Source organism: Engraulis encrasicolus, chromosome 1 (genome assembly GCF_034702125.1).
Source record: "Engraulis encrasicolus isolate BLACKSEA-1 chromosome 1, IST_EnEncr_1.0, whole genome shotgun sequence".
In the NCBI taxonomy this organism is placed as follows: domain Eukaryota; kingdom Metazoa; phylum Chordata; class Actinopteri; order Clupeiformes; family Engraulidae; genus Engraulis; species Engraulis encrasicolus.
The window spans coordinates 6225661-6251007 of record NC_085857.1 but is presented as its reverse complement, the minus strand read 5'-3'; the positions used below and the strand labels follow the sequence as shown (position 1 = coordinate 6251007).

The window sequence follows — 25347 nt, the reverse complement described above, 5'->3', positions numbered from 1 at the left end:
GGTAATTACTCATACTTGCATAAAAGTCCCTACGTTCAGTACAGCTGACCAATACAGTTCTACTGTATGAGAAGCGATATGCACGCGCTGAAGGGAAACCCCGCAGTAAGGTTGAACTTTTATTTTGGCACCAAGGAGACGTTAGTACAATGCTTAGTCATGGTGAGTTACAGCTTTACCCCTGGTTTTCTGTGGCGCACAGCGATGGGAGAATTTGGTTACATGTATTTTAGTCCGAATCAGTAAGTAGACCAATTTTATGCTCACCGAATGCATTCAATACTGAACTTAAAAGAACGCAATGTGTCCATTTGTTTTCTACTTCGATAACGTCATCTTCCCCCAGTCCTTTCGGCGGTGTTTGAGTTGTTGGTTTTATCGATTAGAATTGTGTTGCAGTACAGCTGTTCTTTTTGTACCTTAATATTTGCTCGCACCGCACGATAACATAAATTTCAGCTGTTTATCGGTTCTCTTTTGTAGTTGTTTCAGTAAGGCGAACAAGGAAGCTGAAAGATAGAACAATACATTTGGCACGAAATGTGGCTGTTACCGTACATGGCCGTCTCCTTACTAACAATCTTACAGTTCTTTGTTGTATTTGCGTTCTTCGCCAAACGGCGAAGACGAGCGCGGAGCCGTAAGAATACCGCGTTTGACGTTTGCGTAAGGATTAACCGCATTTCTGGGTCATGTTTTCGCTAAATAGGCTACAGTTCCACTATTTCCTCCCACACATACTTCACGATCAGACGAGTCACTGGCGAAGGCGATATGCCAGATTGTAGAACCAGGCTAGAAACATTTGGCCCGTCAAAATGTGTCCGCGTAAAACATTGCCGTGTTCATTTTACGCACAGATATTATGCCACACAAATAGTCTACAGTTATCCGATTTCAGAACTGTCGTGTTGTACTGGGTCTAATATAAAGCGTAGATAGTTTCGAAAAGTTGAGCTGCCTTTTCCCTGTGAGTTATGCTGGGTGCCATTGGGTGTATCTCGAAGACGCAATGGCTTTGGTTTGACAGACTTGCACAATGACCTCGGTGATTCCATGCTTGATTTGCTCGTGAATGACTTGGTTACTTGGTTAAAGTGGGAGAAAGGAACACACAGTGACATGACATGAACTAGGCTTATTACACAATCACTCGGGTTACATGAATAACTGCTGCGCTTGGTGGCCATCGCTGCAACACTTTTTTGGAGGGAATATTGTCGAGAACAGAGCTGTCATCAACTGACAAGACTGTAGGTTATTTATGAAGTTAATGACTTATCCAGGCTACTCTATCAATGTTGGATTTTTGTTGTCGATATTTTGGGAGTGTGCACTCTTGCCAGTTGAGTTGGTTTTGACAACCTTCCCTAAACTTCACCGTGGCTTAGTTCGTGAGCTGACACTGAGCTAGATTCTAACGCAATCTTTTGTATATTACTGAATCTGTGTTGAAGCTATGATGCACTTCTCTTCAGTATACTGTTCGCTGAGGTTTTCTGTCAGTGGCCTGAAGATAACAAGCGTGCCTAATCGATCATGATGACACACTGTTGTTGACAGCTCGGCCAGACGCAAGAGACTAGCCATAACCGTTTTGCGCGTTTTTTATTTCCCCTGTGCGAAAGTAGTAGAACTATATCTATGAAGATATATATGGACAGCATTGTTAAAGCTGTCTTGTGTACTCTCTTCTCAGCCTTCAGATTAGTCACAGAACGAGCAAAAATAATCACATTTATTATTTGACAATCTCAGATTCAGCCCTTAATTTAAGTCACTCTGGTTTCCTCAAACTGCGTCACACACTGTCCTCACAAGATCCTCCCCTTGCTTCTTGAGCATGTTGAAATTCCATGCAGTAGGCTGGCCGCCCTGGCACAGCTCACATACAAACACAAAGTACACTAACAGACAGACTGGTAGCTACTAATGCAGGAGAGCCGTAACAAGTATTTCATAAATTGTGAATGCCTCCACTTGAGGAAACTGTTCTGTGTATGAAAATAATTTTCACTAGCCACTTAACTTAAAAGAATGTTTGTATTTGGATGATGCACGCTCTCACTCGGCTGGGGGTGCTGTAATGCAATGGTGGCAAGGCGTCTTGGAGAGAGAGAGAGAGATGGACACTTTTGTAAACCATTCTAACTGGCCTTTTTGCTTTCTCTTCTCAGGTTGCCCATTAGTCTGTCCGTGTCCGTGTTCTTCCAGCTCCATCTCCGGTGCAGAGACATCGAGTGGAGAGACCTCTAGGAACGCGACGCCTGAACGCTCCGCACGCACCGCACCGCACCGCACGTCGTCCTGAGTCATACTTGGTGACCTCTGACCTCTGTCAAGGAGTAACTTGTTTTTTTGGCGACCCTGCCCTGCTTCTGTTCACCTTAGGCCCCTCTCTCTCCGTCTGGACTCGGCATTTCAATGCACGTCATGGATAACCTGTAGCCTCGGCAAGTTGGCAACAAAACATTTGTGATCAAGACCAATGGTTTTGCAGTGTCCACCACTTTCTTTCTAGACCCTGTTATGTCATTGCTTCAGCTCTTTGGAGTAAACATGTTGAGTTGGTAATTTAACTCGTTTTTTTGGCGCTTTCACATCCCTCACAATGGCTACCAACTATTCAAAGCAAAGACTTTCCTGCATCTTGACCGTGTAAATAATGTAATTTAACCCATTTTTTGCCCCTCAAATGCGCTGTGGATTTGCCACGCTAATGGCGATTTGTTTTGTTTTGTATCCTGTATTTTGCCTTCATTTCTGTGACTGCCTCAAGACCTAACTGTGCTCTGGTATTGGGAAGCCTGAACATCAGAACACAGCCATGGGTAAAAAGCGGATTTCTCTGTTTCTCTGCCGTTAAACAAGACGCTGCTCATTCTGCTCTGGATACATCTCCTCCCCCTTGAGAAGAAAAGTGTGACTCTCTGCACCGCTGAAACAGGAGGCATCCATTCCTAAACCTCAAACTTAGTTTAGAAAGGACTCAGACAGTTGTGAGTGACCGGTCACCTCTACTGGACTAACTGACAGCCAGCATCTGAACTGTTGGCATAATGGATCCTGCACAGATCAGCAGCAGCAGCAGCAACAACAGGCATGCCACAATATCCATCTCTCTAGGTGGAGACTGAGTAGTAAACCCCCCCAAACCAGAGACGGGAACCTGCTCAGTCTTGGCTCAGGAAAGGAAACAGCCTCGTTGTCCTGACGGATGCCCACCAGACTGTGGTCTGTGATCCATGGTCCATTAGGATATGACAACGTCACCTCACCATAGAACTTAACTTCTCAGCCCCCACGTCGTTTCCCCGGTGACCAATCCAAGAACCTCAGTTCTCAGGGTTTTTTATTTTATTTTAAATCATCTCTACCCTTTCTGTTGCCCAGTCCCTTTGCTCCTCGCACTCTTCCGCCCTCCTCCTCCTCTATTATATTTTTCCATCCCCCAGTTTGTTACTGAGCCCTTGCTCTTCTTGCCATTGCGCTGGCGAGCGGGGGGGAGGATGCAGGTGCCGCCAGCAGGGGGTCGTCGTCGTTGTCGCCGGCAACCGTAAGGAGGAGGATGTACAACTCGTGCACGCCGCCCGCCGGCATGACGGAGTGCAAGGCAGAGGTGACGCCGTCCACGCACAACGGCCACCGCGTCTTCAGCTACACGCTGGAGAGCCACACGGCCGCCGCCTTCGCCATCATGAACGAGCTGCGGCTGGAGCGCCAGCTGTGCGACGTCACGCTGCGCGTCAAGTACAACGACCTGGAGGCCGTGGACTTTGTGGCGCACAAGGTGGTGCTGGCCTCTTCCTCACCCGTCTTCCGCGCCATGTTCACCAACGGCCTGAAGGAGTGCGGCATGGAGGTGGTGCCCATCGAGGGCATCCACCCAAAGGTGGGCATCCATCGTCATTTTTGTAAGTGGGTCAAAGACATTGTTATTCAGTGTAACGGATGCCTTCTGCTGACTGTAACTGTAAAAAACATGACTCTTTTTATTCATTTATTGTTACAGGGAATTCATGAAAGCCTCGGCTGTCATCCATTCACTTGAACAAATTTTAAAAATCATGTTTTTTTGCAGTTACAGTCGGCGGAAGGTGTCCGTAACACTGAATGACAAAGACGCCTTTGACCCAAATGTATATTTCAGGGGTCAAAGTTCAAAAAAAGTCCTTGGTGCACAGGCCTTCAGTAATGCTGCAGGTGTGAGGTAGGAGAAGGTGAACAATGAAGAAAATTCCAAAGACACTGCTTGCGAGCGAACCTGATGACACACTATGCGAAACGCGTTGTTCGCTCCGAAAAAAATGAAGTAACAAAAACAACAGTAAGTAGTGTGTGGTGTGTGTCTTCGGAATTTTCTTCATATTTTAGTATATGATTTTGTGTCTTTATTTTTAATATGAGAGTCGGAGGTATGACAGGAAGTATGACGGGAAGAGAGTGGGAGAGAGGCTTGGTCCAGGGTTGGCTAAGGACTCAGGCCGGACTCGAACCCGGGTGGCCATATGGGGTTTTTTATGACAGCGTTGAGTACAGCAATGCCTTTCCTCTTTGTAATTTATTGCACTCTAGATTAAGAGAGATGCAGTACTACTCTACAAAACGTCACCTTTTATATGTGACAACATTTGATCTTTTATGTGATTTATGTGATGGATTTGTTTCTGTTCATCTTATGACTAATTTCCACCTCGACTTGCCTTTAGGCTTAGTTTATCCTTTAACCTGTAGTAGAAATACATCAAACTGCAGTTTTTTTCCACATTCCACTGTGTCCAGCGTATCTATCTCCAAATCCTGACTCAGTTGTGCAATATATTCACAAATCCCGTCTGTTGCATAACTCTGCTATCGGATGTCCTGGTTTGTACTTGTTTCTGGTCGTCGTAAACCCTAATTGTTGACATATTACTTACCGTTATACTTTCAAAGCTGCAGGTCTGCAGTGACACAGCATTGAGAAGGTCAGGATTGATCATTGGTACAGTGTGAAGGAGTGTGCTCTTCCTTAAAGCTGCGTGCTGAAGGCCTGTTGACCCACTTGCCTTGCAGTATTGGGCAATATTGACCCAGTCTCCCTCACGGTCTCCCATGATGAATGCACTGCTGACCAATCACAGCTGCCCGTTGCTTACACACCTGCTCTGAGTCCGGGCAGCACAGCGGCCCTCGTTACTGAACAGTTTAATGTGGTGTACAACTTACATTACATTGCATATGGTAGAGACTTTATAACGTTAAACTTCGACAAAAAAAGAAACACCCCTTTTTCCCTCCTGTTGTCTTTCCCATTCCTGCGTCGCTCTCTGGAGCTCCTCCTACTCTACAGCAGGGGCTACGCTGGATGCATTGTATTACAATTGCATATGTTAGACGCTTTATAACCAAAGCGACTTTCTAAAAGAGGACATAATCACAGCCAACATCACTAGCAGATACAAAGTGACTGTTCAGATGGACACAGCCCTCCCGATACACCTACAGATTAATGTTGTGTACGTGTATCAGGAGTAGGGCTGCACAATATTAGAAAAATATGCGATACATGATAAACATGACTGTATACCTCGATATTGTGAGATATTATGTTCATATATTTCCCCTCTCTACTTGCCATTCTACACTTTATCATGTATAAAACATGTATAAAAACTGAGAGCAAAGTTTTATTTCCAACATTTATGTTTTATTGGGAAAACACATGGCTAATATACAGCATCAACTTAAAATGTCAATTTTTAATACAACAACCTTTTCACCAAATTTGCTGTTATTAGAAATGTAAAACTTTTGTGATACGTGCGCAACTTTTGCTATACGTGTATTGCAAGCCGTAATATCGCGATAACGATACATTTTCGATATATTGTGCATCCCTAATCAGGAGGACTGTGTCCATCTGAACCGTTTAATGTGGTGTACGTGTGTCTGGAGGGTTGTCTCCATCTGAGAAGGGGTGGGAAGGGACATAGAGACAGAGACGGAGAGATAGTAAAAGGAAATGAAGCATGCATAACTTGTCACCAAGTCTTCCTGTACTCTGACTAATGACGAGTGCAACGGCCCTCCAGTGATAAGATGGCACATGACGTACACCTGGCAGTTAGAGAGGAACAGAAAGTTACTGGGTTAATGGTACACTAGCAGAAAGGGAACGTTTCGTTTTGAGGTGGTGTCCTTTATCTCGTCGTAAAGAATGTTACGCAGTCACCTTTACTATGGTTTCGCTCGGTCAGAAAATCTGATGTAATCCCATGTGTTTTTTATTCTTATTTTAAATGTATATATTTTGGGCTTTTTAGGCCTTAACTATTGGATATGATTACATAGAGCAGTCAGGAAGACAGAGAGATGGCATAGTGTTGACTAATGACCTGGGCAGGACTCGAACCATGGTCAGTGCCAACAGCCAAGGCCAGATTAACGCACAGGCTAGATATATCCTGCCAGGGCGCCCCTGATTGGTCAAAAGTGAAAAATTGCAGAATTATGACAAAAGGTGCAACATTGAAAGAGTCATCTGTCTTGTTGGTAGAGATGTTATCCTTAATTCCTAGCTCGTAATTATGAGACTGTCTATGAAAATTTGTCACAAAATTGGCCTTCCAGGGGGCCCACAGCCACCTGTAGCCTAAGGGCCCCAGGCCATCTTAATCTAGCCCTGCCAACAGCCCCGGCCTCCATCCCCCATTTCAATCCTATTGTGCCATACTTCAACATAGATCAAATTTCCTAAATTTGCACAAGGAAGTTATGTTGGTACTAAGGAAGGAACAATACTGCAAAAGAAGAGCAAGATTTTCTGAAGTTCTGAAGGAGCATTTAATGCACTCCAGTCCAGACCAATCCAGTCCAAGAATTGTCTGACATCCAGTTTTAGCATTTTAAAACTGTCATTATTGACCGAGTACAATGCACCATGCTTTAAGTTCCCTAAAGTGTCCCGACAGACAACAAATGAGTCTTAAGTCAGACAGAATCTGGCTATTCTGAAAACTTAGAATTTTAGTTTTATGTGTATATACTCCTCTATCTTGGTTATTGATTAAACTTTAGAAAAATCTATCTTAGGTTTTTGAAAAACCTTGCCAGCTAAGCGGACACATTACAGTCTGTCCCATGGACCGAGTTGCATTGTGTGGTGCTATAGGCGAAAACGTCAAGCCAATGCAAGTTAGGGGTGTAAATCACAGCCTTCATGATGATACGATACTGTATCGATTTCTTAAATCAGGGATTCGATTTTTTTCGATACTTAAGAATTCCTCATGATACGATGCGATTCGGTTCGATTCGATTTTTTCCAATTACTTTTCCACCACTATTGTGTTATGGAGCTAGGGCATTGCACAGGGGCCAGCGATTCGATTCTTTTCGATTCTTAAGAATGCCCCACGATACGATGCGATTCGATTAAATTGCCGGCCGATACATCGATACATTTCGATTTTATTTACATCCCTAATGCAAGTTGTGTAGCCCCTATGTTGGCTGTTGATCAATCTGTGGTGCTGGAGTTTCATTCTGTGTTGCTGCACCATAGAATTGTCCACGTTTGGGAAAACACTGCAGTAAAAACTAATAGGATGTAAAACGTGGCCTAGTGGTTAGAGAGTTGGTCTTTCAATCTAGGGGTTGCAGGTTCGAATCCCACCTGACCTCTCCCTACACCTCCATCCATGGCTGAAGTGCCCTTGAGCAAGGCACCTGACCCCACATTGCTCCAGGGATTGTAACCAATACCCTGACAAATAATACCTGTAAGTCGCTTTGAATAAAATGAAAGCGTCAGCTAAGAGCAATGTAATGTAATGTAAAACATAATGTTGGTAATGAGCTCAGATCACAGGGTGTTTTTCTTCTTTTTTTACTATTCAAAGTAACGTCTCCTCCTTCTCCATCCCCCAATCTCCTACCTAGCCAAGTGTACTTTATTGTCACAAATCCACTTAACATGGTTAACACAGAAGTTTGAAATTGCGTTTGACCAGTCTCCAATGTGCAGTTTAACTAAAACATTTAAATAAGACTTGACAGTAATCTCTTTCTCCCCCCCACACCCCCCCCCCCCCCCCACACACACACACACACACACACACTCACACACACGACTAACCTACTCATACATGAATTTACAATTCTTTCTCCTAGGTGATGGACCGCCTGATCGAGTTTGCGTACACGGCCAGCATCTCGGTGGGTGAGAAGTGTGTGATCCACGTGATGAATGGCGCCGTGATGTACCAGATCGACAGCGTGGTGAAGGCCTGCTGTGACTTCCTGGTGACGCAGCTGGACCCTAGCAACGCCATCGGCATCGCCAACTTCGCCGAGCAGATCGGCTGCACCGAGCTCCACCAGAAGGCGCGCGAGTACATCTACATGCACTTCAGCCAGGTAAATTACCTGTTATTATCTGCCTACGCAACTGAATCCTCTTTTCTGATTGGCTGATGGGGTTGCAAATAATTCCCTATAACCTGTCAGGCGTCAAACGTGCAACTAAAGCTGGGCTTACACTGTGTGACTTTTGCCCCGATTTTGCCCCGATTTGGCACTCGCACGACTTTTTGGGAGTCGGGCCGATTTCTTGCTCAATCGCAGGTCAATCGTGAGTCTTGCATCGTGCAGTGTACATGGGGTAACGACAAGCGATTTCGCCTCACGATTGTGCAATCGCAGGGTCGCAAGAAAATCAAAACGGTTTGAAATTCTGGTCGTGGCTCGTGCGTAAATCGCACAGTTAAAGCAGTGCTACGACCCGATTTGACACGTCACATGCACAAATGATAGGGCCGTGCGATTCGCTGTTGAGTGCGACCTCATCTTCACCTCAGGTGCGCATGTTCCCTCCTCTGCAGACCGGGGAAACATGCCTGTCGCGTTGTACGATGGAAGCATTTCGCTCACATCCGACTGTCGGCTCGTGTAGTGTAAGGTCGTGAGTTGTGAACTTTTAAACGGTGAAATTCTATCGTGCAGTGTGACCAGAAGCTTAAGACCCACGAGTGAAAATATCACACAGTGTATGCCCGGCTTAAGTTAGGTTACTAATTCTAAACTGCAGGTTGCTATGGCCAGAAGCCAGTCGTTAGTTCTATCGCATTTGTTTATCAAGTCAAGAGTCAGTCGTTAATTCTATCGCATTTGGTTGTCAAGCCAAGACCCAGTCGTCAGTTCTGTCGCATTTGGTTGTCAAGTCTGTCGCCCTAAAAGTTCCACTACATGCATCTGATAGAGGCACGCCTGATTACGTGCGCACTAAATATTCTGCAGTTGGCATAATTCATTGGTTACAAATTTACAGATAGGCCTAGCAATAGATGACAAAAATACCCTGCACCGAAATTCTAAGCACCTGCCTCGCCATCAATTGTATCGAAACGAGTCACCTCGTCATCTGCTCCACTCCCATGGTTTTTAAAATGTAGGCTATTTCCCACTGCCTTCCCTTTGTTACTGATCCGAAAACATCCCTTTTTTTAATTAGGCTACTCTCCTCTTGTGGGGAAGGAACACGTGTGAAAGGGGAAAGGGGAGAGTTATTAAAAATGACCCTTGCGTGGGGAATCTCTCTCTCTTTCTCTCTCTCTCTCTCTCTCTCTCTCTCTTTTACGCACGAAGTTGACAGGTAGCCTGTGATGATCAGCAGGGGGAAATAGACGCGTGATGCGATGTGTCGATTCAGCATGTAAAAATGGTTCGCAAGTTTTTGTTTTTAAACTTCCATCCCGCCGTGGTATAGGGCCAAAGGAAAATTAAATAATCACAGCGTCGGCAGGCTACCAAACGAATATTCTAGGCGCGTCAAGTTGGACGCCCGCACAGCAACATTCTATCTTGATAGAACATGGTTCCTACAACTTTACAGACAATAATAGATTAAAAAAGTACCTCGCCATAACGGCAGATAAGCGGGATAACGGCCTTCGAGGTCGACCGGTTATAGAAATTAATGACTTGGCGGAGGCAACTTTGTCTCCGCGCTGCGGGCGTCGCCAAAGTTCGGAGCCGCCGCCTCGCCATTAATTTCTATAACCGGTCGACCTCGAAGGCTGTTATCCCTTACTTATGTTATTATGTTATTATTATAACATCTGCATGCACTTCAGCCAGGTCAGAAACACCTGGTTACTTGTTTATTATTATTGTTATTATTATTATTATGATATTTCCATTGGGAGTACATCTACATGCACTTCAGCCAGGTCAGTTAGGTCTGAAACACCTGGTTATTACCTGTTTATTATCATGTTATTCTTTTTTATCCAAAAAAGTTTTTAAAAAAAGAAACTCAAGACTTAACATTAAGCTGACGCTTGCATATTTGTACATTGTAACTTACATCATGACTTCCTTAAGCTTTTCAAGCCTTTGACATGAGCCTATCTCTATTGATCTTGTGGGGTTTGGAGTGGTGCTTGTTGTAAATGGTGTCCAGCATGTCACCCTCAAGTGTGTTGGGGGCTGATGGATCACCTTATGCACCGTTTAGGAAGGTGAAGAGGGCAAGAGGGGGGTGCTGAGAGGAGACACGTGAACTGTTGTCTGCAAACATTGGGCATGTGGGTCCGCAGCAAGAGTGTGTGTGCGTGGGGAGGGGGGTTAACATGAGAAGCTGCTTTGTTTACATGGCAGAAAGTGAAAGGTTCAGGAACATGGTTTCACTCTCCCATGCATCTCACATGTGGAACTCGACTCACCTTATCACATCAAAACATAAAGACGTTAATGACTCGTAGCCGCACATGAAATCAGACACTTCAGGGCCCGACTGGCATGGACTTAATGTAAACCTAGTGTGTCTCTTTTGTCAAGGTAGAATCCCAAAATTGCCTAAAGTTGCATGAATCTGGTACCAATATTAAGGGATAAACAGACTTAAGAAGAAAGTCTTAATTAGGAGGGGTGGGACACAATACATTCAACTATGATTACGTGAGTTAATTTAAGTCACACAGAGATGGTTTTGGTGTTTTTTTTGTATGGCATGTAATGCAACAACCATCCATGAGATATTATGAGAGTTATTAGACACTTTATCACAGTAAGTATGAACACAGGGTTTCCCCCAGCACTTAAAGGGACACTGTGCAGGAAATGGTCAAAAAAGGTACTGCAACTGTGCTGCTCATTGAAACTGTGTCGCCTATTGCCAAATTTGACCTTTTCATGATAGTTCACTAAGTATTAAACTAATATTTTCTAGTATAGCCCAAGTACAGTCATTTTTGCAGCTAAAAATGGCTATATCTGGAAATTCAAAATGGCGGACCACGGAGAAGATCCTCCTTTTCATGTATGAAAAGTGCAATTTTTCCAGTCATAATGAATACTTAAGAATTTCATGGTGGTGGTAAATATTCATGAAAAAGGTAACATTAGTGAATGGGTAGCATGAATTCTGGAAATAAACAACTAAAAATCTCACACAGTGTCCCTTTAAATGCTGAGGCGGCCATCTTGACAAGGAACATCTACCACCTTGACTAGGTCCCCTGGAAAGATAAAGATTTCATGTTGTGAATGTAATTTCTGAAGCTGCTTAGCCCAAAAAATACACTTTAACGCCCCACCACCTTGATTTAACAGAAATTCTCGGGAAACACTGGAACGTAATGTAATGTTTCATTTTCCTCCCTTGAGTCACAGAGACCCATTGGACCTCTGATGACTAATGTGGACGACTGGGGTTTTACCTGCATCTCCTTTATACTGTAACAAGGAAAGACACCCTTATCAAAGAATGAGTTGGCCTTACGCAGGAATCAGGCGTGTCTTGGGTCACACAGTGAGTCATGTTAGGTTGAGATAAAAGAGGACGGTTGACTCACAGACCAGTCTGATGGCACTCACGATGGCACTTTAGCCAACAGGTGTTCCCTGTGTGCGTGCGTCGCCTAGGTGACGTAAAACCGTGAGAACTGCTTTTTAGGTTGGGTTTAGTTACTAAAATAAGAAGCTCTTGCCCTGCCGTGGCCAACCTGTAGGGCACTCGCCTGCCATGCTGCTGACCCGGTTTTGATTCCCGGCCCGGGTCCTTTGCCGACCCCTCCCCCGTCTCTCTCCCAATTCACTTCCTGTCCACCTCTCACACTGTCCTGTCCAATAAAGTCGAAAATAAACCAAAACAAATCTTTAAAAGAAGAGGCTCTACAGAAGAACTAGTTGTGTTGCTGGGTATCTTGTCCGTGTACAGTTATGCCAATGATTTGTCTCCGTAGTTAATAAATGATCGGTCCACTCCGGGTGGTTAAATATTTGCGCCTTCATACTTTATGGTTCTCGTGAAGCTTTCCATTGGCAAAGGAGCCAAATAAAGAGCAGTGTCATCCATCCCTCACCACACACACACACACACACACACACACACACACACACACACACACACACACACACACACACACACACACACACACACACACACACACACCTAACCTCACCATTCCACTGCCAGCAAAAATGCTTCCAACAACCATTGGCTTGATGTGCGTGCGTGCGTGCAAGCAAGAGAGATTTTTGTTGTGTGTTTCTCATCTGTAACAGTCAGGGCTTGACACTGGCACCTGCCAACTGGCCAAATGCTGGTAAAACTTGGCTGTGGCTGGTAATAATTTCAGTGTCACTAGCCAATTTGGCAGGTAGCTTATTCTATGGTATGACATATCAGAATAGCCTATATTCTGCACTTTGCCCCTTGTGAATCAATTGTTTGTAGAAAGTTGTGCACTCATCTTCTTGCTTTAGCACCTCATCTTCTCAGATTAGACAATGTCATGATAAAGAAAAAAAGAAACAATATCAAATTTGTGGCTAGTAGAATAGCTGCATGGCTAGTGACTCGAGAAAACCACTAGCCACAATGGCCAGCAAGCGAAAAAGTTAATGTTAAGCCTTTGTAAGAGTGTATTTCAGGCCTTGCACGGTCTTGTCTTACCTTGCCTTGCCTTGAAAGTCTGAAGGGCATTAGTCACCTCCCCCAACCTCAAACCTGGTAGTCAAGATGAAACTGAATGCCACGCCAGAAAAAAACAAAAACAATCATGGAATGGAAAAAACAATCTGATTGGAGCTGCGAGCCAGATCACATTTTCAATTTTCAAGGGCAGTGATTCTCCAACTGTGGGCCCTTTAGGCATTCCAAGTGGGCCTTGACATCATTTTCCAAAAATCTAAGTAATATTATAATGTGTGTGTATTGCTGTTGATTTATTTATTTGATTTATATTACTGCTTATTGGGCCAGAGGAGGTCCCCAAAGATTTGTGAACATTTCAAGTGATCCCCAAATTGGAAAAGGTTGGGAACCCCCCTGGTCTAGAGTATCAAAGATGTACTCATTAAGAACCGGTCTCATGCAGCCTCAACTGAACTGAATAAGAATGGAATCAAATCTATCCATCAAACTACCATTGTGACCATGGCATGACAATACTCCTTTTTTCCTTTTATCTTTTATATTTCTCTCCTTCTCACATCGTTTAATTCTTGTATGCATGAAGAGCTGTGTAATATGTTTTGCCTTTGATCTGTCTTGATGTCTGCATGTGTAGCTGTGCCTTACGGGTTACCTGTCTTGCTGCATTCTTCATGTGTAAGTTACATTGTTGACCTATTGCTGCACACCCTCAACTCTACTCCTCCTCTTCCTCTGCCTGTTCCGTCCTCCTCACTCCTCCTTCGCCTGTTCTCTCCTCCTCCTCTCCTCCTCCCCTCTCTCTCCTCTCCCTCTCCTCTCCCTCTTCCTCCCCCTGTTCTCTCCTCCTCCTCTCCTTGTTCTCTCCTCCTCCTCTCCTTGTTCTCTCCTCCTCCTCTTCTCCCTCCTCCTCTCCTCCTCCTCTCCCTCTTCCTCCCTGTTCTCTCCTCCTCCTCTCCCTCTTCCTCCCTCCTCCTCCTCCTCTCCTCCTCCTACTCCCCCTCCACCTCTCCCTCTTCTCTCCTCCTCCTCCTCCTCTTCTCTCCTCCTCCTCCTCCTCCTCCCTCTCCTCTTCTCTCCTCTTCTCTCCTCCTCCCCCTCCTCCTCCACCACCCCCCCCCACTAGGTGGCAACCCAGGAGGAGTTCTTCAACCTGTCCCAATGCCAGCTGGCCACCCTCATCAGCCGCGACGAGCTCAACGTGCGCTGCGAGTCCGAGGTCTTCCACGCCTGCGTGGCCTGGGTGCAGTACGACCGCGAGAACCGCCGGCCGTACGTGCAGGCCCTCCTCCAGGCCGTCCGCTGCCACTCGCTCACGCCTCACTTCCTGCAGCTGCAGCTGGAGCGCTACGAGTGGGACGCCCAGTGCAAGGACTACCTGGCGCAGATCTTCCAGGTAGGGCTGGCCCGGATTAAGATGGTTTGGGGCCCCTTGGCTACATGTTGCCGTGGGGGCCCCCAGAATGCAAATTTTGCGAACGATTTACCTAGACATTTGCTATGTTTACATGAGACATTTAATTCGGAATTTACTCACTTTAATTCTGAATAAATCTTAATTCCCCTTTGAAAACGTCATGTAAACACCTCTTAATTCGGAATTAAAGGAAAGATCAAAGTAAACTCCACTGAACTATTTAATTCGGAATTATTAATTCGGAATTAAAAACGTCATGTAAACATAGTGAATGTCATAATTATGCGTTGGGAATTCAGGAAAACATGTCTACCAATTCTACTCAACATAATAGATTGTTTTTCAACATTGCATCTTGTCACAATTCTGCAATTTTTTACTTTTGGCCAATCGGGGGCCCCATTGCAGGTGGGGGCCCTAGGCTGCAGCCCTATCTAGCCTGTGCGTTAGTCCGGCCCTGGGGGGTGGGTGATATGACGATATAAATCGTGAAGAGTGATATCGAGTGCAAGATCGTCTCGAATCTGCCAAAGTGGAGAAATCGTATAGATCGTCATGCAGTGAGGATGTTTACTATGAGTATCAAAGTGAAGTTTACTTACTTTTGTTGTTGTCTTCACTTTTTTTCTGTACATTATTGTATTCTAATTGTGCACTTTATGAGAGTGTCATCAGTGTGTTGATATTATAACTGCAAATTACAAATTACAAGCATATCAAAATTGCTAATTTTGTTTTTATTTATTTGGATGGAAGATCGTGATTAAAAAAATCGAAATGGAGATTTGACATGTTAAAAAAATCGTGATCTGACATTTTTTGCCATCATCATCGCCCCCTCTACCCCTTACTTACTTTCTTCCAGGACCTCACGCTGCACAAGCCCACCAAGTGCATCCCGTGCCGCACGCCCAAGGTGCCGCAGCTCATCTACACGGCCGGAGGCTACTTCCGCCAGTCGCTAAGCTACCTGGAGGCCTACAACCCGTGCACGGGCGCCTGGCTGCGGCTGGCCGACCTTCAGGTGCCCCGCAGCGGGCTGGCGGCCTGCGTCATCAGCGGCCTCTTCTACGCCGTGGGTGGACGCAACAACGCGCCCGACGGCAACATGGACTCCAACACGCTGGACTGTTACAACCCCATGAACAACTGCTGGCTGCCCTGCGCGCCCATGAGCGTGCCGCGCAACCGCATCGGCGTGGGCGTCATCGACGGCCTGATCTACGCCGTGGGCGGCTCGCACGGCTGCATCCACCACAACAGTGTGGAGAGGTGAGGGTTCAGTTCAGTTCAGTTCAGTTCAGTTCAGTTCAGTTCAGTTCAACTTTATTGGTACCCGAAGGGCTCTCCTTAAATATAAACCGCAAGACGCATGACCCATGACATGGAGTCTAAAAACACACCTAGGTTACACACAGAATAAATAAATAATAATACAAGGACATTTGACTTAAACACATACAACAAATATACACACAAGGGGCGGAACTGCAGTGGTGGACCACAACACTTCATGCAACCACTGCAGGACTGAGGGTTGCCCTGGGTTACCCGCTCATGCTACGTGTGAAGCGGCACACAGTTGGGCTTCTCGTTGTAGTGTGGCCACACATACTGTGTAGAAGGTAACACTTTATAATAACGTTTGCTTATAAAGACTTGGTAAATGATAAACCAATGATGAACAAAACATTAATACATGTTTTTATTATTAACTACATTTTATTCATGCTTTATAAAATATCTACAAATACCATGTTCAAAATATTACAAACCTTTAAACAGAGTATTTTGTATTCATTTACAAACAATCTGTAAATGTTTGATAAATATTAATTATATGTCCCAGTTATTTAGAAACATTTGTTAATATTTTGTTCATCATTTGTTCATTATTTAAAGGGACACTGTGCAGGAAATGGTCAGAAAAGGTACTGCAACTATGCTGCTCATTGAAACTGGGCTGCCTATTGCCAAATTTGATCTTTAAATGAAAGTTTACTAAGCAATAAATAATTATTTTCTACTATGGTCCAAGTAGAGTCATTTTTGCAGTTAAACATGGCTATTTTTGGAAATTCAAAATGGCGGACCATGGAGAAGATCCCCCTTTTCATGTATGACAAGTGCAATTTTTCCAGTCATAATGAATATTTAGAATTTGATGGTGGTGGTGGTATTCATGAAAAAGGTAACATTAGTGAATGGGCAGCATGAATTCTGGAAATAAACAACTAAAAATCTCTCACAGTGTCCCTTTAAAAAGTGTTATTAATGATTTATAAGCAGACATTATTTTTAAGTGTTACCCATTTCAAATTCCAACGAGAAAAGGGACCAATCAATTTTGAGCATTTCCAATGTCTGGATGGGGCATTTTTAAGGCAGTGGCGCGCCAGTTTAGTGAGCAGATGAGTGGAGAGTGGGTGGTCACAGCCATTCAAGGTACTGTAAGGACGTAAAACGCAATTAATGTAAAACACATAGATGTTTCAGTTACTCAGCTTCAGCTTCGCCAGACCTGTGTAGTCAATGAGATGTAAGTTTTATTCTGTCACAGTGCTCGGGTGGAGGAGGAAGTTTTTAAAATCTGGAATCGGTCCAAGTCAGTGAGATGAGAGAGAAAAAAAAACAAGACAAAACAAATCACAAAGGGGAAATTGTGAGTCATAGCTACTCACTCGGGAAGTGGCTATTCTGTAACTTTGCTGTACAGATTTTGTCACTCTCCCGCTGAGTAGAGAGCATTTTACAGTGCCAGAGTCACCTGGAGTTGTGACCAGACACTAACTGTTTTGCACACCTGAATGTGTAGTGTCCCACGTATAGTTGTGCCTCTACCTGGGGGTTTTCGTTATTATTAGTTTAAGTTTATACTACAATTACAATTATTTCTCCACTGAATCTCTCTAAGTAGAGTAACCCAGCATGAGCATGAGGTGGAGAGTATTTCACAGTCACCTGGCGTTGAGACCTATTGTGGCAATTAGGGAGGTCTTAAAAGGTCTTCAAAGTGAGCGCTTGCACTTCACCTCCCGTCTATAATCATTGCTGACCAGACCAGTGTTGTCAGAGTTTAAAAAATATCGGAAGAATGTGTTTGTAATGGGGAAATTACTTGCTTCTTGTATGTCACCACATTCCAAGTTATTGAAGAACAGTTTGTTTTGCACACCTGAATGTGTAGTGTGTCCCACGTATAGTTGTGCCTCTACCTTGGGTTGTCGTTATTATTAGTTTATACTATAACTACTTATTAATCCACTGAATCTCACAGTAACATATTCCACATAGTCTCATAAGTAATATTAATAAGGGTCAGCCAGTTATTCACCTACAATTTTACCTCCTTCTGACTATTTTAGGTGCTGGTTCCATGTATAGTATGTGGTTATTTTAAAATGTGACTTTTTAAAACCGGAGTTTTGAATATTCTCAAAGGCCAATACCAATGCATTTTCAAAACTATCCTCATATGCGTAAACAGCTTCTTAGCCTACTCACTCTCCCTCCTCCTCCTCCTCTCCCTGTTCTCTCCTCCTCCTCCATCCTCCTCTCTCTCCTCCTCTCCCTCCTCCTCCTCCTCCAACTCTTCCTCTCCCTGTTCTCTCCTCCTCTCCCTCTTCTCTCCCTCTCCCCCGCCCTGTTCTCTCCTCCCCTCCTCTCCTCCCTCCTCCTCCTCCTCCTCCTCCTCCTCTCCCTCTTCTCTCCCTCTCCCCCACCCTGTTCTCTCCTCTCCTCCCTCCTCCTCCTCCTCCTCCTCCTCTCCCTGTTCTCTCCTCCTCTCCCTCTTCTCTCCCTCTCCCCTCCCTGTTCTCTCCTCCTCCTCTCCTCCCTACTCCTCCTCCTCCTCTCCCTGTTCTCTCCTTCTCTCCCTCTCCCCCTCCTCCATCCTCCTCTCCTCCCTCCTCCTCCTCCTCCTCCTCCTCCTCTACCTCCTCCTACTCACTGTGCACTATGCCTGTGGTTGTGTCCTGTGTGTGTGTGCAGGTATGACCCCGAGCGAGACACCTGGTCCCTGGTGGCCCCCATGCAGACGCGGCGTATCGGTGTGGGCGTGTCGGTCATCAACCGCCTCCTGTACGCGGTGGGAGGCTTCGACGGGACGCACCGGCTCAGCTCGGCCGAGTGCTACAACCCCGAGAGGGACGAGTGGAAGGAGGTGGCCTCAATGAACACTGTCAGGAGCGGGGCAGGTGAGTGCAGACAGTGCCCCCTGCTGGACAGGAATGGAACATGTTTTACTTTAATATGACAAATGCTGGTCACTAAGAGGTAAAAGTTACAAATTGTTTCACTGTAAGTTATTCAGGGTTCCCGCTGGTGCTTGAAATCCTTGAAAATGCTTGAATTTCAATCAAGTGTTTTCAAGGTTGTGAAAATGCTTGAATTTTTGGAGAAGTGCTTGAAAATGCTTGAAATTTGTGTCAAGTCAAACTCAGTAAGCCAAATAACAGAATTAAATTGTTCAGGTACATCAAAAATCTGAGGTAGTGAGATGTCAAATGGGATTTGCCATTCAACACCCTAAATTGATTAGAATGCAGGAAATTGCTTCTTAAAAACACAACATTTTCTGGGGGAGGACCCCCACACCCCCTTCCCGCCACCTATTAAAGGTGCTGGAAAAATGAAAATTTGGTGCTTGAAAAGTGCTTGAATTTGTTCATGAAAAAGGTGTGGGAACCCTGGTTATTGTTTTGTATCATAGTTCGCCAGAAACTAACTTAACTCATGTCTGTTGTGCCAGACTGTCAATATCTGTCCATAGTCCGCACAGTGTAGGTAGCATCAGAGATCAAGGATACATCATCAACACTGACAAGTGTATAGTCATTAAAATTCATACGTCATTTTGAACAGTATAAAAGTGATTTCCATTGTCCCGAAATAGATGGTATGTCTTGCCTTTTAAATTTGATTACCATGCCAGGTTTTGATATGGCTGTCATTTATTAAATCGGAGACTGCAGTCTGCCTTCATTTTGATCAGACGGGCATTGCAGGACACTGTATGAGCATACAGTATATGTTGCAAGCACAAAATGAATTGCATAATCTTTTGTGTCCAGCGTGAATAGGTGCATGCACTACTGCAAAACTGACCTCCTGAGTGTGCACAAAAGCCTTTACGGTTACATTCCTCGCTCCAGAGAATAAACACCATTTGACCTCAGAAGTTAAACGGAAAACTAACCAAGTCCTATCAGTCTAGACAAATACAGAGCAGATTAGTATGAGGCATGCAGGAACCAATGAAAAGCTTTTTTTTCTGTTTGCATCCTCACTGGAGACTGACCAGTGACCAATCAGCCCCTTTTTATATGTAGGTGTCTCTGAGGTACTTTTTATTTTTTGCACAGGAATTTACAGTGCAGGAAATTAGCCAGTCCCCTTTATGTGTAGGATATACCCACAGAATGCAGTAGGAAGCCTATCTCAGAAGAATTGGCACCAAAATGGTGACAAAGTAACAACAAAACAAAAAAGCCCTATTTTTTTTATTTTNTTTTTTTTTTTTATTTTTTAAGGGACACTGTGTGAGATTTTTAGTTGTTTATTTCCAAAATTCATGCTGCCCATTCACTAATGTTAACTTTTTCATGAATACTTACCACCAGCATCCAGCATACCACCAGTATTCATTATGACTGGAAAAATTGCAGTTTTCATACATGAAAAGGGGGATCTTCTCCATGGTCCGCCATTTTGAATTTCCAAAAATAGCCATTTTTAGCTGCAAAACTGACTGTACTTGGACCATACTAGAAAATATTTGTTTATTACTAAGTAAACTTTCATGTAAAGAGCAAATTTGTCAATAGGCAGCCCAGTTTCAATGAGCAGCGTAGTTGTTGCAGTACCTTTTTTGACCATTTCCTGCACAGTGTCCCTTTAAAGTAAATCAAAGTCAATGCCCAGAACCAATTCTTGTTTTTGGTTTCAGTTGTAGCCAGCCTTTCTATCAACATCTCCCACCTCTCACTCATCTGTTTTTCTTCTGTTTTCCGGCAGGTGTTTGTGCTCTTGGCAACAACATCTACGTGATGGGCGGCTACGACGGAACCAACCAGCTGAACACGGTGGAGCGCTACGCCGTGGAGACGGACACGTGGAGCTACGTGGCGTCGATGAGACACAGGCGGAGCGCGCTGGGAGTCACCGCCCTGCATGGCCGCATCTACGTCATGGGTGGGTCATCTGCACACAAATAAGAACAAATACGTGTTGACAAAGTGTTGTAAAAATAAGTGGTTTTTTTTGCTGTTCCAGTGGTAATGCGTACTTCTGGGAGTATTACTGTCCACAAAGACAGTATTATTTTGTCCCTTTGTCCATTTTTGTTAAATCAGTTTCAAGGAACTGCTTTAAATAAATTTACAAAGCCGTGTAATGTGCATAATTAATTGGATCTTTTTTTTCGATTTCTAGAACATGATCACATGTGCAGTGCTCCATATGCATGGAAATAAAAAAAATCTCTCTCCTCTCTCTCTGCCTATCTCTCTCTCTCTCTCTCTCTCTCTCTCTCTCTCTCTCTCTGTCTCTCTCTCTCTCTCTCTGCCTCTCTCTCTCTCTCTCTGCCTCTCTCTCTCTCTCTCTCTCTGCCTCTGCCTCTCTCTCTCTCTCTCTCTCTCTCTCTCTGCCTCTCTCTCTGCTTGTCTGCCTCTCTCTCTCTCTCTCTCTCTCTCTCTCTCTCTCTCTCTCTCTCTGCCTCTCTGTCTGCCTCTCTCTCTGCTTCTCCAGGCGGCTATGATGGCAACACGTTCCTGGACAGTGTGGAGTGCTACGTCCCGGAGACGGACACGTGGTCGGAGGTGACCAAGATGACGTCGGGCCGCAGCGGTGTGGGAGTAGCCGTCACCATGGAGCCCTGTCAGAAGCAGCTCAGCCAGTGCAGTCACCAGAAGCACTAGTGCCTCTCCTCACCTCACCTCACCTCTCCTGTAAGGCCTTCTTTTGGGATAGGATAGTGAGAGAGGGAGAAAGACGGGAAACGAGTGGGGAGAGAGAGAGAGAGAGAGAGAGAGAGAGCTGGGTAAGGATCAGCAAAGGACCTCAGGCTGGAAGGGAACCTGGGTCGCCGGCGGCGTAATGGCATCTTGGCCCATCGAGCCACCTCGCCACCCTCTCTCGGCCCTTCTTCACACCCAGGCCCTTGATTCCCTACCACCAATGCCCTCTCTCCAAATCCAGATTTTTTTTTTCTTTTTACACTTTATTTGATAGGACAGTGTGAGAGGTTGACAGGAAGCGAATTTGGAGAGAGAGACGGGCAGGTTGTTGCCGGCAAAGGACCCGGGCTGGGAATCGATCCCGGGTCAGCCGCATGGCAGGCGAGTGCCCCACCGGTTGGCCAAGGCAGGGCCTTACCTGCCCTCTCTCCGAATTGAACTGTCCTGCTGTTCCTTTGAGCTCAGCGTCCTTCCCTCCCCCTCTTTCTCCCTTCTCTCTTGTTTTCCCTCTGTCTGTTCATCATCCTCTTGACTTGGGTGCGTACTCCCACACGTCAAGCCTCGAGCCCCAATCACTGCATTTGCGACGGTGCAAATTCAAAAAAAAACATCAAAATTGATAGCAGCGCACCTACCAGGGCACAGGACAAATTTCTGCTAACCAGAATGCATAGTGATTTTTCATTCATTGCACCTTGTTTTGTTTAGATTTTTTTTTCTCCTTTAAAAAACCAAAAAAAAAGAAAAATATTTTTTTGTCTTTTTGACTTTATTCATGATAGTACAGTGCAGATGGTCACAGGAAGCGAGTTGGGAGAGAGAGAGAGACGGGGAAGGCTCGGTAAAGGAACCGGGGTCGGCCACATAGCAAATGAGTGCCCTACCATATGCGCCACAGTAGGGCTTTTTTCCCCTTTTTTGAGCCTCAGCAATGCTGTGATCGTCCCTTGGCCATAACTGCTGTTCTCATCACAGGGTAACGGGCGGCCCACCTCCCCCCCGCCGCCTCCAGAATAGTCTGAAAGGGCTTCTCTTGGAGAGCGCCCGGTCCAGTCGGCATTGAGAAGAACCCATTGAGTTCCTACAACCTCAAGATGAGGCTTTATTTTTTCATTGGGTGAATTGCTTACTCAGTCGAGGATGAGATCCCAAAGCGCACTTAGTGTGGTGTCGGGCACGAGACGGAAATCATGAGGGCTTTTTCACAGTTGAACAAAACTGAAGAAAAAAACCTGATCAAAAAACTGATCAAAATAAGACTATGCCATGTGTGTGTTCTCCTGACAGATTGACCTGTATTCCGATCCTTCTTTTCTTGATTTCTTTTGGTTTTTGTTTGTCATGTCACGTTATGTCATGTCCAACATGGTCTCAGGTTTGTGAATGAGCTCCAAGAGTTCAGTGTCTCATCAACCAAATGGAAAGGCCTGCTCAAAAACAAAAACAATACGCTGTGCTCAGTTGTCTGGTTTCATCAGTTTGGTTTAAGGAAATGAACATTTAAAACCAAACTTTTGAGGGCTTCTTCTTCTCTCATCTTTGTATTTCCTTTCCACACCTCCACCTCCTCCTCCTCCTCCTTACCTTCACTATTGCGAAGTGCCATTACCTGTGCGACTGTGCACTACCAGTATATGATCCACACTCACTCTGCCACACACAGAGTGCGTTACAATATGCGACCTTGCCTCCTCCACTTGTGCTTGTTTCCTCGCAGCGCCTCCTAGCCCCTCCTCCGTGCAGAAAACGATGAAGTTTCCCAGCTGTCAGTCGAGCCGCAACAACTTTTGAGGGACTGTTTTTCACTCACCATCCCAATTGCAAATGAGAAAAAGAGTTTACAATTGAGCTTTTGCAAGATAATGAAATATAATGCTGTTGTCAGTGATGTCATCATGACATATTACTTCCTGGTACGAGAAGACGAGCACAAGTGGAGGAGGCAAGGCCGCATATTGTAACGCACTCCTAGATCCATTGTGACAAAGATCGATGGAAACAAAAACCATCGTGAGGTTTTCCCTTCTTCGACCAAGACCCAAGGAGAAAAGGACGTTCTTGCTGCTTGTCATCCATTTGTACAGATGCAGCTAATATCTCTGAAGCCTCTCAAGTCTTCCACTACCAGCACCAAATGTAGCGTCGGCGGGCACCACTAATAACAGGGGTGCGTTTCTGGAAATTGCTAACTTTGTCAGCTACTTTGTTGGTTGCAATGCAATTTCCCATTGGCAACTACCGAAGTTGCTAACTGCTAACAGCTACGCTTTCCAGATATGTACCCCAGAGCTGTTAAAGAAAAGTAAGTAGAAGTTGTTAAGAAAGTGAAACCCCTGCTACGTTTTCCATCCAACCTGCTCAGAGTCACCTGATTGGACCGCAAGGCAGGTAGAACAGTGTAAAGTGTCGAGGCCAGCTAGCAGAGTGTGGTGTGGAATGTTAGTAAACCTCTCTCCCATAGCCTCATACAGTCAGGGGTGTAGTGGGCGTGGTACGTAGGGGTACGCAGTCCACCCACTTCTCCTGAGGTGAGATTTTTTTTTTTTTAAATTTTTATTCTGTCCGTGCTTGAATACAAAAAGGGGGTTGACATGATAAGTTGGCTAATTAATTGATGACGTCACAAATCGCGTATCCCCACTTTAAAAATCCCCACTAAACCACTGCATACAGTGGGCATTTCTCAAAACCTAGTGCAGTGCACTTCCAAGTGTTTCAGCCTAATTAGTCACGCCCAGTGATTGGATACTCTTTGGTGAACTGTATGGAATATCAAATCACTGGGTGTGACTAATTAAGAGTATCCAATCACTGGGCGTGACTAATTAGGCTGATACACTTGGAAGTGCACTGCACTAGGTTTTGAGAAATACCCAGTATTGGTAGCGCTGAGGTGTGGGATCGGTCCTTTAGCTCAGCGGGTATCGTGCTGTAGCCTCCCATGCCTGAACTGAGTGTTGACCAGGAGGTGGCGGGTTCGAGCCCCGAGTTGCGGACTGCGCAGGAACACTTCAGTTACACTGGTGCTGCGGCGCTGACCCGGGATGGGAGTAAGGTTTAGGGGGGTGAGTGTAATAGAGGCCAACTAGCAGTGTGGCATTGAGCGTTGACTAGGAGGTGGCAGGTTCGAGTCCCAAGTGGCAGACTGCGCAGGAACACCTTGGTTATATCAGCCATGCAGTGAAGTCCCCTGTAGTGCAAGGGAAACGTGCCGGGACAGGAGTCGAACCGGCAACCTTTGGGCTACATATCGGACGCCCTAACCGCTTAGTTACCCATGACTGCCCTAGGAAACGTGGCAGGGTTTTTTAACTTTCTTTGACAAACTTTTTTGACAGCTCATAGTGTGTGAATGGCGCTGCCAGAAGACGGCCCCGGATCTGATCTTTCCATTTACTTCAAGAGACGTGAAGAAGAAAAAAAAACTTCACCACACTGAAACAAACCACACTGACCTCCTCAATAAAACTTCTGGGCTTTTTGTTTTTTTACACAAATGCAACGACCTCTGAAATTACCTTCATTTGATTTTTTTGTCTTTTTCTAAAGAGACTTCAAATAAATATTTGTGAATGGACATGGAAACAGTAAAAAAAAAAAAAATAATAACAAAGGAATCGTATTTGTAACAGCAGTTTAAGCTAGTATTTTTTCCAAGACGTTTTGTACATTGATATTACACAGTCTTGTACAGTTCTAACGCTTCATATTTTTTTTATTTATTTGGGGGTTTTGGCCTTTTATTTTTCTTTTGCTTGGACTTGGCTCACACTTTGTAACGAATAGGACTGTTGAATTTCTCTCTGAGCATGTTGTATGTAGAAGATGCCAGCAATGTATGCCTATTCGGCATTTAATTTTGAAAAGGGATGCCTTTTAGTAGGTAAATATTAAAGAATTGTTTAAAGATTGCTTTGTAAAAAAAAAAAAAATACGGCCAGACACTGTACAAAAGCATAATAAACATTTTTATTGTGAAGCGATAGGAAGACTGCCTTTATTCCACTGTAATATTCCACTGTCATGGGGGGTTGTTGTTATGTGTTGGGTCTCTC

General features: G+C 44.8%; 1 protein-coding gene across 4 annotated transcripts; it reads left to right on the top strand.

The window, feature by feature from the left end:
- On the top strand, positions 1-25275 carry keap1b (kelch-like ECH-associated protein 1b). 4 transcript variants are annotated; one of them, XM_063195974.1, is made up of 8 exons: positions 1-162; positions 2178-3892; positions 8155-8400; positions 14046-14315; positions 15202-15608; positions 18327-18532; positions 20352-20528; positions 21084-25275. In XM_063195974.1, the coding sequence occupies exons 2-8, from the start codon at positions 3569-3571 to the stop codon at positions 21251-21253; spliced, it is 1800 nt and encodes a 599-aa protein (XP_063052044.1). In that variant the 5' UTR covers positions 1-162; positions 2178-3568; the 3' UTR covers positions 21254-25275. The 4 variants fall into 4 exon arrangements, with proteins under 4 accessions (XP_063052044.1, XP_063052057.1, XP_063052038.1 ...); XM_063195987.1 differs by having other exon boundaries at positions 1-242; positions 20352-20387; XM_063195968.1 differs by having other exon boundaries at positions 1-242.
- The last annotated feature ends 72 nt before the right edge of the window (positions 25276-25347 follow it).

What these genes read in the sequence shown, in the direction of transcription:
- keap1b (XM_063195974.1), top strand. Translation starts at nt 3,569, where the DNA reads ATGTACAACTCGTGCACGCCGCCCGCCGGCATGACGGAGTGCAAGGCA. An exon ending in TCGAGGGCATCCACCCAAAG is followed by an intron (nt 3,893 to 8,154) that starts GTGGGCATCCAT and finishes TCTTTCTCCTAG; the next exon opens with GTGATGGACCGCCTGATCGA. An exon ending in CACCACAACAGTGTGGAGAG is followed by an intron (nt 15,609 to 18,326) that starts GTGAGGGTTCAG and finishes GTGTGTGTGCAG; the next exon opens with GTATGACCCCGAGCGAGACA.